This window comes from Pituophis catenifer, unplaced genomic scaffold (assembly GCF_029215685.1).
Source record: "Pituophis catenifer annectens isolate HBS135680 unplaced genomic scaffold, rPitCat1.0.hap2 SCAF_2, whole genome shotgun sequence".
Lineage (NCBI taxonomy): Eukaryota > Metazoa > Chordata > Lepidosauria > Squamata > Colubridae > Pituophis > Pituophis catenifer.
In genome coordinates, this window is record NW_027256882.1 from 115,380,309 (window position 1) to 115,393,070 (window position 12,762).

The following is a 12,762-nucleotide window of genomic DNA, read 5'->3' on the forward strand; positions in this document are numbered from 1 at the left end:
TATTTTAATATTCTTTGCTCCTATCAGTGCCATCACCAAAAGTTAGGGACAAGAGTTGAACATACATGAATATGATGCCTAACTCTTTGCTGTTCCAAATAACATATATTGGTGGCTATAAGACTGGGAAAGGACATTTGTGAAAATAGATTGCTTATGTAAGATAAAGTTTTCTTTTAATCCTGCCCACTGATAATATATCTGCTTCCTATTTTATTTATTTATTTTTTAAATTTATATGCCATCCATTTCACAGTTTTAGAAGACTCTGAATGGCTTTTTACCTGTCCTTTTTAAAAGATATTTTAAAAATATCTTTATATCAGCTGACTTTTTAAAATGTATTGTCATTTTACAGTTATATTTTCCTGTTACTTGTACATTGCTCCAATTAATTTTATGGGTAGTGGAATGCACAGTGGTTGGATTCAATTTTTTTTACTACCGGTTCTGTGGGCATGGCTTGGTGGGTGTGGCTTGGTGAGCGTGACAAGGGAAGGATACTGTAAAATCTCCATTTGCACCCCACTCCAGGGGAAGGATACTGTAAAAACTCCAGTCCCTCCCTACTCCAGGGGAAGGTTACTGCAAAATCCCCATTTCCTCCTGATCAGCTGGGACTCAGGAGGCAGAGAATAGATGAGGGCGGGGACAGTCGGAGCTGGTATTTACTGGTTCTCCAAACTACTCAAAATTTCTGCTACCGGCTCTCCAGAACTGGTCAGAACCTGCTGAATACGAGCTCTGGGTATGCACAAACACATCAATAAATGGGATCAACAATAAAAAAAAAGGAAATAAAAGGAAATAAAAATAAGGAAGACAACTCACTAGAAAATACTAGGGTTGGGAAATATAGGATAAAGCAGTCATTCAAAATCACGTTTAAAAAGAATAGGTGATTATATATAATGAAAGATATCATTTTGTACAAGTAATACCTGGCTGTATGTCATGATAGAATGACTTCACGTTCCAAGTGTCAATACAAAAAAGCCTGTTTCTCATGCTCTCTGCTTGTCTTTCTGAACATAATTTCAGATCATGATGTCTACTTGCAGAGAGGGTTTGACACCAACTTGATTGAAAAAAAAGCTAAGTATTTTAAAATGGCTTGAAATAGGTCATTTTAAATATGCTCTAACTTTAAATTTGTCTATTTTGTCTGCGTTTTGTGGTTCTTTAGGTTAATTATTATAAAACTATTATAAACCGGACTGAAATTTTTGAATACAAATTGAATCAGACAAAAATAAAATTTGCCAATACTTTCTACTTCATATCAAAATTAATAATTTAATGGATATTGGGGCAGGCAGAATGATAATAGCACAATAGTAGCACACTTAGATCCAATAGAAGAGAATATATTTAACTCAGGGTTGAACTGTGGAGCTCTTGGTGCTCCCTAAACTTCTTGCTTGCTTGCTTACAGAGGTTTCATTACCTAACTAGGTAACATTATCACTGAGAGGGAGGTTGACTCCATGTTTATATACAGCAGTTATCTTTTAGTACAATGAAAAACATCTGGATTTTTTAAACATTAAGGCAAGGTAAATCAAGTTCAGTTTTTTTTAAAAAAAAAAAAAAGCTTTAAAGAAAAGCCTAAAAAGACCAATTATTCTATTGGTCAACATATAGTGAAAAATCCAATTTACTCATTCATGCCCCTCAACCTAAGATTTAAGACCTACTTTCAACATTTTTCTGTGGGAGCTTGTCATAGGTAAAACTACCAAAACAATGTTATTATACATATCTTGTTGCATTATGTATTGTGCAATGAAATAATCCTTACTCTTGTAAAATCAAATAATGATTAGCAAATTGAAACCAAAGGGGAGCTGAATTCTGAAACCATGAAATATTACATGTTGTAACTAAGGATAATATATATACATATTATTATCTTAAAGTTAAGGAATAATAATGTTATTTATATATTAAGACCCATAATCAGTTTCAAATAAAAGCACTCTTTTACTGAAGCACTTTTTCCCTGTTCCAGCCACTTAATTTGCAAAAGAAAATTATACATTGGGTGAGAGTTTTATGTAGAGTTACCAAACTGCAGTTATATACATCACTTAAAACTAAAACAAAAATAAAAATCTAGCTGTTAAATGATGCTTCAGTGGTATGCAATTAAATTTAGCTAAATAAAATGAACATTTCCAAAGAAAGAGATCCATGGGGGAAAAAGTTCAGTGAGAAGCACAAACAACAAACAGAATAGTGCTGATTTGCAAATGAAAACCCAGAGTGTAAAGAAAAAATCTCAGAGATGTAGGGCATCTCTCCTCAGCTTTTGTTCCTTTTCTTGACTACTCTCATTATTCTTTTTGGCAGAATTGGAGCTTATGCAGCTGCAGACCTTCCCAATCTGTTGCCCTTTCTTGATTGGTAACGAAGCAAAGGCAGCCAACTGCACTCATGTGAATCTTTTCCCTCAGAGGCGCACTAACCAAGGATGGCAACTGCTCCAGCCTTCTGGGAAGGCCAGATTAAATTATAGCTAACCACCAACAAAACAATGTTCACCTCAGTCACTAAACAGACTCCCACATGCACTTAAGCCTATAAGATAGTTTGAAAACGCATTTGTCCATAAAAAGAAGACAGTCTGAAACATATGCAAAAACTTTTGACAATCTTGAAATGTGAAGAAAGCCATTTTTAATATGAACATATGAAGAACATGATTCAGTTTATATTACATCTATGCCTTGTACATTTTTTAAAGTATGGCTTTTAAATAACCAATCTTAAAAATTGAATAATAATAATTGAATAATGTCACTTAAAAAAGTGACATTGAATGTAACTTCATACAGAATGCAACACTTTTACTGGAAACTTACAGTAGCTCCAAAAAGTCATATTTCTTTGGGGGTAATTCCACCTCAACTCAATGATTCCTGATAATTATTCAAACTGATTTAAAGGTTCAATAGAGGGTTTGGAGTTTCAGGAACCTTGCTAATAAGTGCAAATTTTGATGCATTTTCTTTCTTTGTCCCCTTCCTTCCTTCCCTCCAAAAAACCTTGGCCAACTTTTAAGTTACCATTTTAAAAAAGTAAAAAAATGTAAGGAAAAATGAGACATGTTTTAGAAATCCTTACAAGTTTTAGTTCTTCATCTACTAAATTCAAGGTTGGGGTATGATTTAAATTTCTTCTCACAAATATATCCATGATATCTCAAAGGAATTTGATTGGTAAATAATATGAATACTGGGATTGTCGAATTTTGATATATAACAATAATTTTCTATAAATATCTGCTAAACTAATGTTTTATTATAAGAACTCAGGAATCTTTTTTAAAAAAATGCTTGCAAAGAAATGGTTCTAACACTGGTATAAGAATGTGTCACATATGATGTATATATTGAGCCAAGTTGATATAACAGCCATAGGCTTGGTTTACTATTAAACGCACCTGTGTGTACCAATTGGAAACAACACTTTGTGCCTTGCTTTAAGCTTACTATTTTTGATTGCCAACTAGTCTCTAAGCAGACAATGTTCCCACAGTTTGCTTCTTAAGCCAGTCTCTGGTTACCGTACCAGAAAAAAAACTGTAGTTATGGTAAACCTAAAACAAAAAGAGCCACAAGACAGTGCCATGCTTGTAACTTTTCATCCTCAAGATAGGTTTACCAAAGATATGTAGCCTCTACTTTCTATCCTAATGCTCTCCAGATATTTTGAAGTACAAGCCAGAATAATCAGAAATAATGAGAACTGGGATCCAAAACATCTGGAGAATATTAAGTTGGAAGAGAGGCTGAATCCACTATAAAATTCTCACTTTTTAAAGAAAATCTGGATTTTGATTGTTACAATTCGAATCTCTGCTTCCCCATTGAAAGGATACTGTTATCAAGATCACAAAAATCCTAGTAGGAATTATCACATAGATTTGGAAATACTGCTGAAACAGTTAGATGAGTTTTCAAACACAGCTAGGAAAAAAATCATTTCAGTAGTTAATAGCCAAAAAAGAGAATCCTGATACCCTTAACTTAGTAAAAATGGTACATCGTTCCACCTAGAGAGAAAATACTTTTTTCCAGGTTCAGTGCTTAAAGAAAGCTAGATGTTTTATGTACACACATACTTGCTCACACATGTCAGTTATGGAGCGACATTCTGATCTTGAAAACAATATGACCCTTGGACAATGGAAATAGCCATGGGAATGCAATGTAGCTACGGCCCAGTGCCGCAGTTTATGTATTTCTAGTCTATAGCTTAATTTTCTCAAAAAAGTTTTAAGTGTTTCACATTCTAGAATAAGCATATTCTAGAACAGGAAAATTTTATCTGAAATATCTATCTAAAATACTGAAATACCACTCAACTGGATGTTCCAAGCTAGATAGTTCATTGATCTGATATATCTGATAGGTCGCATATTAAGGCCTACCTAGTGGCGATAAAGACGGCAAAGTTTAATTACTTTTCCGCCTCTATTGTGTCATCAGGGAATCGTCCGGCCACCCTGTTCAGGGTAACCCGCTCCCTGCTCCATCCGGGAGTGCGCGAGGTTCCCTTGGAAGGCAGGGCGGAGGATTTCGGACAATACCTGTATGACAAAATTGCTCAGATCCGGGGGGATTTGGACTCTGACTGGGTAGATCAGGGCAGGGTGATGAGGAATAGTCTTGAGAATGTTACCTGGGAGGAGTTTGATGCTGTGACTCCTGATGATGTGGACAGGATTTTGGGGAGACTTAGTGAGGCCACATGTTTACTGGACCCGTGTCCCTCCTGGTTGGTACTGGCTTCCCGGGAGGTTACACGAGGCTGGCTCCAGGGTGTTATCAACGCTTCGTTGAGTGAGGGTTACTTCCCCACCACCTTGAAAGAGGCGGTGGTGAGGCCTCTCCTCAAGAAGCCGTCCCTGGATCCGGCAATATTGGCCAACTATCGTCCTGTCTCCAACCTTCGCTTTATGGCGAAGGTTGTTGAGAGTGTGGTCGCGCGACAGTTTCCGCAATTCCTGGAGGAAACATCTTATCTAGATCCGTTCCAGTCGGGTTTCAGGTCTGGGCACAGCACGGAAACGGCATTGGTCGCGTTGGTTGATGATCTCTGGAGGGCTCGGGACAGGGGTTGCTCCTCTGTTCTGGTCCTGTTAGACCTCTCAGCGGCTTTTGATACCATCGACCATGGTATCATGCTGCACTGGCTGGAAGAGTTGGGGGTGGGAGGCACCGTGTTACGGTGGTTCTCCTCCTTTCTCTCCGACCGGTCGCAGTTTGTGTTGGCAGGGGGGCAGAGGTCGACCTCGAGGCCTCTCATTTGTGGAGTGCCGCAGGGATCGGTCCTCTCGCCCCTTCTGTTCAACATTTATGTGAAGCCGCTGGGTGAGATCATCCGTGGCTTTGGGGTGAGATACCATCAGTACGCTGATGACACCCAGCTGTACATCTCCACCCCAGGCCACCCCAACGATGCCCTTGAAGTGATGTCCCAGTGCCTGGAGGCTGTGCGGGTCTGGATGGGGAGGAACAGGCTCAAGCTCAACCCTTCCAAGATTGAGTGGCTGTGGCTCCCGGCATCCCGATATAGTCAGTTGACTCCATCACTGACTATTGGGGGGGTCGTTGGCCCCCACAGAGAGGGCTCGCAATCTGGGAGTCCTCCTGGATATGCAGCTGTCTTTGGAGGAACATCTGACGGCTGTAACCAGGGGGACCTTTTGTCAGGTTCGCCTGATTCGCCAGTTGCGGCCCTTTCTTGATCAGGATTCCCTGTGCACAGTCACTCATGCCCTTGTCACCTCTCGCCTTGACTACTGCAACGCTCTCTACATGGGGCTCCCCTTGAGGAGCATCCGGAGGCTCCAGCTGGTCCAGAACGCAGCAGCGCGGGTAGTGACAGGAGCAGCATGGCGCTCCCATGTAACACCGCTCCTGCGCGAGCTGCACTGGCTCCCGGTCTTCCGGGTGCGCTTCAAGGTGCTGGTTATCACCTTCAAAGCGCTCCATGGCATAGGGCCTAGCTATCTTCGAGACCGCCTGCTGCTACCGACGACCTCCCATCGACCCGTGCGCTCCCACAGAGAGGGCCAAACAGTGTAGGCTGGTGACCCCCAGGGGGAGGGCCTTCTCTGTGGGGACACCTACCCTCTGGAATCAGCTCCCCCCAGAGATAAGGAGAATCCAGGACCTCAGTGTCTTCCGTCGTGCCCTTAAAACCCATTTTTTCAAGCAAGCCGGGCTGGCTTAAGAAGAAATTTTTAAATGTTTTTAAATGTTTTAAATGTTTTAATTGGTAGTGAGTTTTAATTGGGCTAAATTTATATATCTTTTAATTGTTTTTTAATATTTGTCCGTGTTTTTTAATTCTGGCTGTACACCGCCCTGAGTCCTCAGGGAGAAGGGCGGTATAGAAATTCAATAATAAATAAATAAATAAATAAATAAATAAATAAATAAATAAATAAATAAATAAATAAATAAATAAATATTAAAGAACTATGTCCATACAGAACAGAAAAGAAAGCAGCAAGTTATGGTTTTTACACAAAGTTTTACACAAAGTTTACTTACTTGTATTTTAAACACATTTAGCATTTGGAGATAATGAAGTCATCATAATATGTGATGTAATATATGTGATGACTTCATAACCCCCAAATCACACAAAGAAAGCATTTTTAGCAATCTGGACTTCTTTCTGCACCCTAATACCGTGATGGCGAACCTATAGCATGCCTGCCAGAGGTGGCACACAGTGCCCTCTCTGTGGACACACAAACTGTTGCCCCAGTTCAGCTCCGTCATGCATACATGCACACCTCCCATGGGCCAGCTGGTCTTTGGATCTCTGCTGCGCATGTGCAGGGGGTGTGTGGGGGGGCGTGCATGCGCAGGATGCATGTGCGGAGTGCATCCAGGGAGCGTGCATGCACGAGGGCAGGGTGTATGCACAAGGCACGTGTATGCACAGGGCGTATGTATGCACAGGACGCGTGCATGGGGGCCGCGTGTGCATGAGGGACAAGGCGCACGCCTGGGGGCTATGTGTGCATTGCATTTGAAGGTTCAGGCACGTGTGCTTTAGGCACTCGGTCTGGAAAAGGTTAGCCATTGCTGTCTTAATATTTTACATTTTTCTCAAATCCATCTTTTCCATTCGATTATGATACTGGGTATTTTCTTAACAATGTTGATTTAACAGGTTTTAGAATTTAATATGTCCTTCTAACACTAAATTCTTATTCCTCACAAAATGTGGACAGCATAGTATTAATTTTAAAGTAAACATGACTATGTCTGAATCAATGTGTTTTAGTTCATTGTCTAAAACTGCAATACAGTAAAGGGAGAATCACATAAAATATTTGAGACACATTTTAGTTCTATCCCAGGTATTTCCTGGAATTACTGTAATCTACATTTCTAATACTTTATCTGTAAAACACACACAAAGCAACATCCCTTCTCTCTAATAACTTTTTGCTTTCATGTTTATAATACTGTAAGTCAGAAACATGGGGCAACTAAATTACCTACATTCTGATCTAAGAGTGTCAATTGTCAATCTCTGAGTTTGGTTGAAATATGTTCTGCAATCCAAGAATACATTCAGATTTTCATTCATTATTGAAAAAATTCCCAGAAAAGGGAAGTCAGGGGATATGATATTGAAACCCAAAAATTATCATCCTGAAGAATACCACAGAACATAGTAAAGTAATAATTGTACTATATCAAAATCAGAGATGCCACAAACTTTAAGTGACCTCAAGATTTCTGGCTAGAATTTGCAGAACTAAACACTATAAATCTAACACAATACATTACAGATAGTATTATTAAATTGGACATTTAGACTTCAATACTTTCTTTTAAAAACATTATTCTTTAATTGTAGTCATATCGGTATTATGCTATACCTTGGGTGTCTTGATTTTGGTCTGGCAACAATTTAATAGAAATTTGAACAGGAAGTAGTTTTACTAGTAGATCATTTTTCATTACTAATAACTGTCATCTGGTTGTTTAACACAAGCAACATAGGTAAGGTGTTTTAAAGAACCCTTTTTTATTTGAATACACAGGTCATATAAGTAAATGGCACAGAAAATATTAGCAATTAATATTATCCCTGAGCCACCATTTCACACCTTGTTCAGCTTGCTGGATTTCCATATTGTTGCAAAGAAGCCATGAAATCTAGAAGTTTGTCCATTATCTTTCACATAGCCTTTACATTAAGGTGTGAAAAATTATTAAACCTGTCTTCCCATTTATACAAAATCAAGATGTGGTAAGTCATAATAGAGAATGAATAAAATTCATTCTGACTATTTTATCATATATTTGGTGGGGAAGGAAGTTGCGCAAGTACTCAATCTACACTTGAATATCAATATATACTCAATATACACATACATTCTTCTATATTTGAAGATCAACATTTCTGTTAATTCAAAAGTTGCTCTGGATCAAATGCCAACATTTTAGCTAAAGATGCTTTTGTGTTAGATATAATCTAAGACAAAAGCATCTTATTATTTTGAATAAAATATTTTTAATAAGATATATCCCACACCCAGCTGTACATCTCCATCCCGGACCACCCCAACGATGCCCTTGAAGTGATGTCCTGGTGTCTGGAGGCCGTGCGGATCTGGATGGGGAGGAACAGGCTCAGGCTCAACCCATCCAAGACCAAGTGGCTGTGGTTTCCGACGTCCCAATATAGTCAGTTGACGCCATCGCTGACTATTGGGGGCGAATCGCTGGCCCCCATGGAGAGGGCTCGCAACTTGGGCGTCCTCCTGGATTCACAGCTGTCTTTAGAAGAGCACTTGACAGGGTGACCGGGAGGATTTTTCATCAGGTTCGCCTGATTCGCCAGTTGCGTCCCTTTCTGGATCGGGACTCTCTACACACTGTCACTCATGCCCTCGTCACCTCCTGCCTGGACTATTGTAACACTCTCTACATGGGGCTCCCCTTGAGGAGCACCCGGAGGCTCCAACTGGTGCAGAATGCGGCCGCGCGGGTGGTTATGGGAGCAACATGGCGCTCCCGTGTGACACCTCTCCTGTGCGAGCTGCACTGGCTCCCAGTGGTCTTCCGGGTACGCTTCAAGGTTTTGGTCACCACCTTTAGAGCGCTCCATGGCTTAGGACCTGGTTATTTACGGGACCGCCTACTACCACAAACAGCCTCCCACTGGCCGGTACGCTCTCATAGAGAGGGGCTCCTCTGGGTGCTGTCAGCCAAGCAGTGTCGACTGGCGGCCCCCGGGGGGGGTCCTTCTCTGTTGGGGCACCCACTATCTGGAACGAGTTCCCCCCGGAGATACGGAGGATCCCGGATCTGCGCATTTTCCACCATGCTCTTTAATAAAGAGCATAAATTTAATAAAACAAACAAACACACCAAGGCTTTCAACTTGAGCTCAATGAAAAATGTATAATGATTAAAAATATAGTTGGTATCTTTTTAAGAAGACAGCAAAGAAGCTAGAGGATACTCAGGGATGCATGGAGCAACAATTTTACCCACACTGAAAGTATATCATTAATAAAACAAGGGGGCAAATACATACATACCCCACTCACCCTAGCAAGAAGCATGGAAAAAGAAGCAATGGTATAATGAAAATTTACATCTTTTAATCTGCATAGCAAGCAGTGAAATTCAAGGTAGTTTAAATACTTCTACAGATATAATACTGCTCTGCTTTTAACAACAGTGTCTAAAGAATAATAATATATTGTAGTTATTTTAGTTAAATACCAAATGTATTTATTTAAGATGTACAAATGTAGCTACTTAGAAAAACAGCTTTTTCAAAAAATAAACTGAGTTGCCTCAAGTATAACTGGGGAGTCAAACAAGTTTTATGCACCTGTTTAATTCCACCACCAGTTTCCTAAGACACACCTTTAGTTCAGCAGGTGCAATTCTGTGTTCTGACAAGTCTGAAAAATGGAGGAGGAAGCTAGTCCTGACTAGCACCATTCCAGTTAGCCTTTGATTTGCATAAGTATCTGGGAGCCAATTCAAATTTTAGGATTCACCATATGAAATGAAGAAAGGAGTCAATGATTTTAAGGATACTGCCTGAACAGCTACCAATATATCACTGAAGTAGGGCTCCAGGAAATAAGATAGATTACATAATGGAACACTTGAATTTCATACCTTTGCTGAATTCTAAGCATGTGGTGTAATCATAACAGAAAAAAATGCATGCAAGGAAGTTAACAGTGGAAGCCATTCACATATCTACCTGGGCCATGAGCAAATACTGTTCTATAAAGTGGGATTAGAATACTGGATTTATATTGAGCTTTTGCACCCATCCACCTTAGGTATTTCCCACCAGACCAAAAAAGTAATGAATCATTCAAAAAAGTAACAAAAGAAGCTGTGGCAAGCCGATGGCAGCTTCCATGTTCAAATTACACAAGCTTTCCACCTGAACTTTGACATGATGCCCTTTGTCTGTGTAAGCATTCCACTAATGCCATTTAAATGTATCAACCATGTGGGTCAGCATATTTAAGATATCTCTGCACGGTTTCAGGAAGCAGGTTAGATGTTGGCAATGTATAGTTCAAATCTCTGTTTAGGCATGAAACTCTGCTAAAGGGAAGGGAATGGAATGAACAGTCTGACTCTACCCTACTTCTTGGAATTGAAAAAAGTAAGGAATGAGATGAGGAAAGCCTGAAGTGCAGAGGAAATTTAAACATAAAAATTAGTGAAAAAATTAAAGCCCTCCTCCAACTTGGGTTTAGAATGACAGTGATGAATCATATGCAGGATACACAACAATTAAAATACACACCAATAAGACCACAAATGAAAGATCTGATCCTTGTCCTAAATACACTTGAATAGGATGGAGTCTCTGGAAGTTTCCCAGTTATTAAACGGTTTGGCTTTTGGCTTGTTTGAATAATGTCCATGTTCCCCAGACCCTCCCTTGTCCAGTTGATGTATGTTTACTGAAGCCAAGAACGAAACATCTGCATAAACTCAGAAGCTGCTTTCTTTTGCCAATATTGCTAGGTACGTTCCTACTCAAAACAGCTTCTTGCGCGGAGCCATCCCAGAGGCAGGTAGTCTTTGACTTAAAACAGTTCATTTAGTGACCATTCAAAAGTTCCAACGGCACTGAAAAAAAGTGACTTGTGACTGTTTTTCACACTTATAACTGTTACAGCATCCCCACGGTCCTGTGATCAAGATTCAGACTCTTGGCAGCTGGTTCATACTTGTGACCACTGCTGTGTCCCAAGGTCATGCGATTACCCTGTTGCAACCTTTTCACCACGGGGAAAGCCAGATTCACTTAACAACCAGGTTACTAACATCAAGGGCAATGATTCACTTAACAATCGTGGCAGGAAAGGTCCTAAAATGGGACAAAACTCACTTAAGAAATGTTTCACTTAACAACAGAAATTTTGGGTTCAATTGTGGTTGTAAGTCTAGAGCTACCTATACTAATACTGGCCCCAATCTTCAGAGATCGCTCTCAAATCGTCCTGACCTGCCAGGAACAAGGGGGGGGGGGGAAGCGAGCGGACAAATAGACACACGCGTTCCCAAATGCACACATACTTTCCGCGGCCAAGTTCTTCCCCTCTTATCCCCACCAGGGCACAGCCTGCTCCAGGCACCTGTCGCCCTTAGAGCGGCAGGCTCCACCCCGGGCCGCCTGGCTCGGCCTCCTCCGGGTCCCGTCCTTCCTCACCTGTCCCGCGGGTCGACCCAGCTGGTGGTTTTGGTAGCGTGGTCGATGTAATAGACTTTGCCGTCGTAGTCGCGGGCTTCCTCCCAGCCTTCGGGCAAAGGCAGTTCCTGCCGGGGCATCTTTCCCGGCGGCAGGGGCAAGCAGCGGAGAGACGGGCAGAGGCCGGAGGCGGAGGCCACCCCATGCAAAGCGAGAGTTCAGCAACCCCCCGCCCAGCCCAGCAGCTGGCACGGCGGGCTGGGACGAGGGGTCGCGGCGAGCAGGGAAACGGGAGCGAAGGAACCGACCGAGCGGGAGCCTCGCATCCTCAGCCGGCTTGGGGAACGAGGAGGAAGGAGCGGCGCGTGCGGGGGAGAGAAGAGGTTTTTTCGAACGTTGCAGGCAACACGCGACAGCCCGGGCTGGCCGCCGTCCGTCCCTCCTCCTCCTCCTCCTCCTCTGATAAGCGAGCCGGCGTCGGCTTTTTTTCCCTTTTCCCTCTCCTCCCCCCAACCTTCTCTCTTCAGTGGGAGACACCCCCCCCTTTAAAAAGAGGCGGGGCTGTTGCTGCCGCTTAGCCTGGTCCCTAGAGAGATCGAGCCCACTTCTTTTTCCCGGGCTTTTGCTTCCAGGGAAAGTAGGGCCGCCAGCTAGCCAAGGCGCCGAGTGCTCCTCGCCAGAGAGTCTTGCAGCGCCGCTCCGCCCGCAGCTCTTGCTCCTCCTCCTCCTCCTCTCACCGCTTGTCTCCTAGGTTGCTTCCTTCACTCCTCTCCTGTGCCGGTGCTACTGTAATACAGGTAATAGTAGAGCCGCCTCAACTTTTTTTTTCCCCTTAAAAAAAAAAAAAATCTAGCGGCGGCTATTACCATAAACACGACCGTGTGGGAGACGAGCGCCTCCTCCTGTTTGAGGCGGGGTTAAAAGAAGCGAACCTGAGAGCGGGCGGTGGGTGGATTCCCACGTGCGATCAACTCTGGTTGGCAAATGGGAGGGTTCGGGGAATTGGTCAAAGGGTTTTCGGAGGAGACGCTCGTCCCCCCC

General features: G+C 42.1%; 1 protein-coding gene across 1 annotated transcript in view; it reads right to left on the reverse strand.

Annotated features, from left to right (window-relative positions):
* WWC1 (WW and C2 domain containing 1) overlaps positions 1 to 11,878 on the reverse strand; it is a 107,763-nt gene extending 95,885 nt beyond the window's left edge. Inside the window, exon 1 of the mRNA XM_070934139.1 lies at positions 11,743 to 11,878. Within this exon, the coding sequence (XP_070790240.1) occupies positions 11,743 to 11,861 (119 nt within the window). The 5' untranslated portion in view covers positions 11,862 to 11,878. The remainder of the gene's footprint in view (positions 1 to 11,742) is intronic.
* Positions 11,879 to 12,762: the final 884 nt, after the last annotated feature.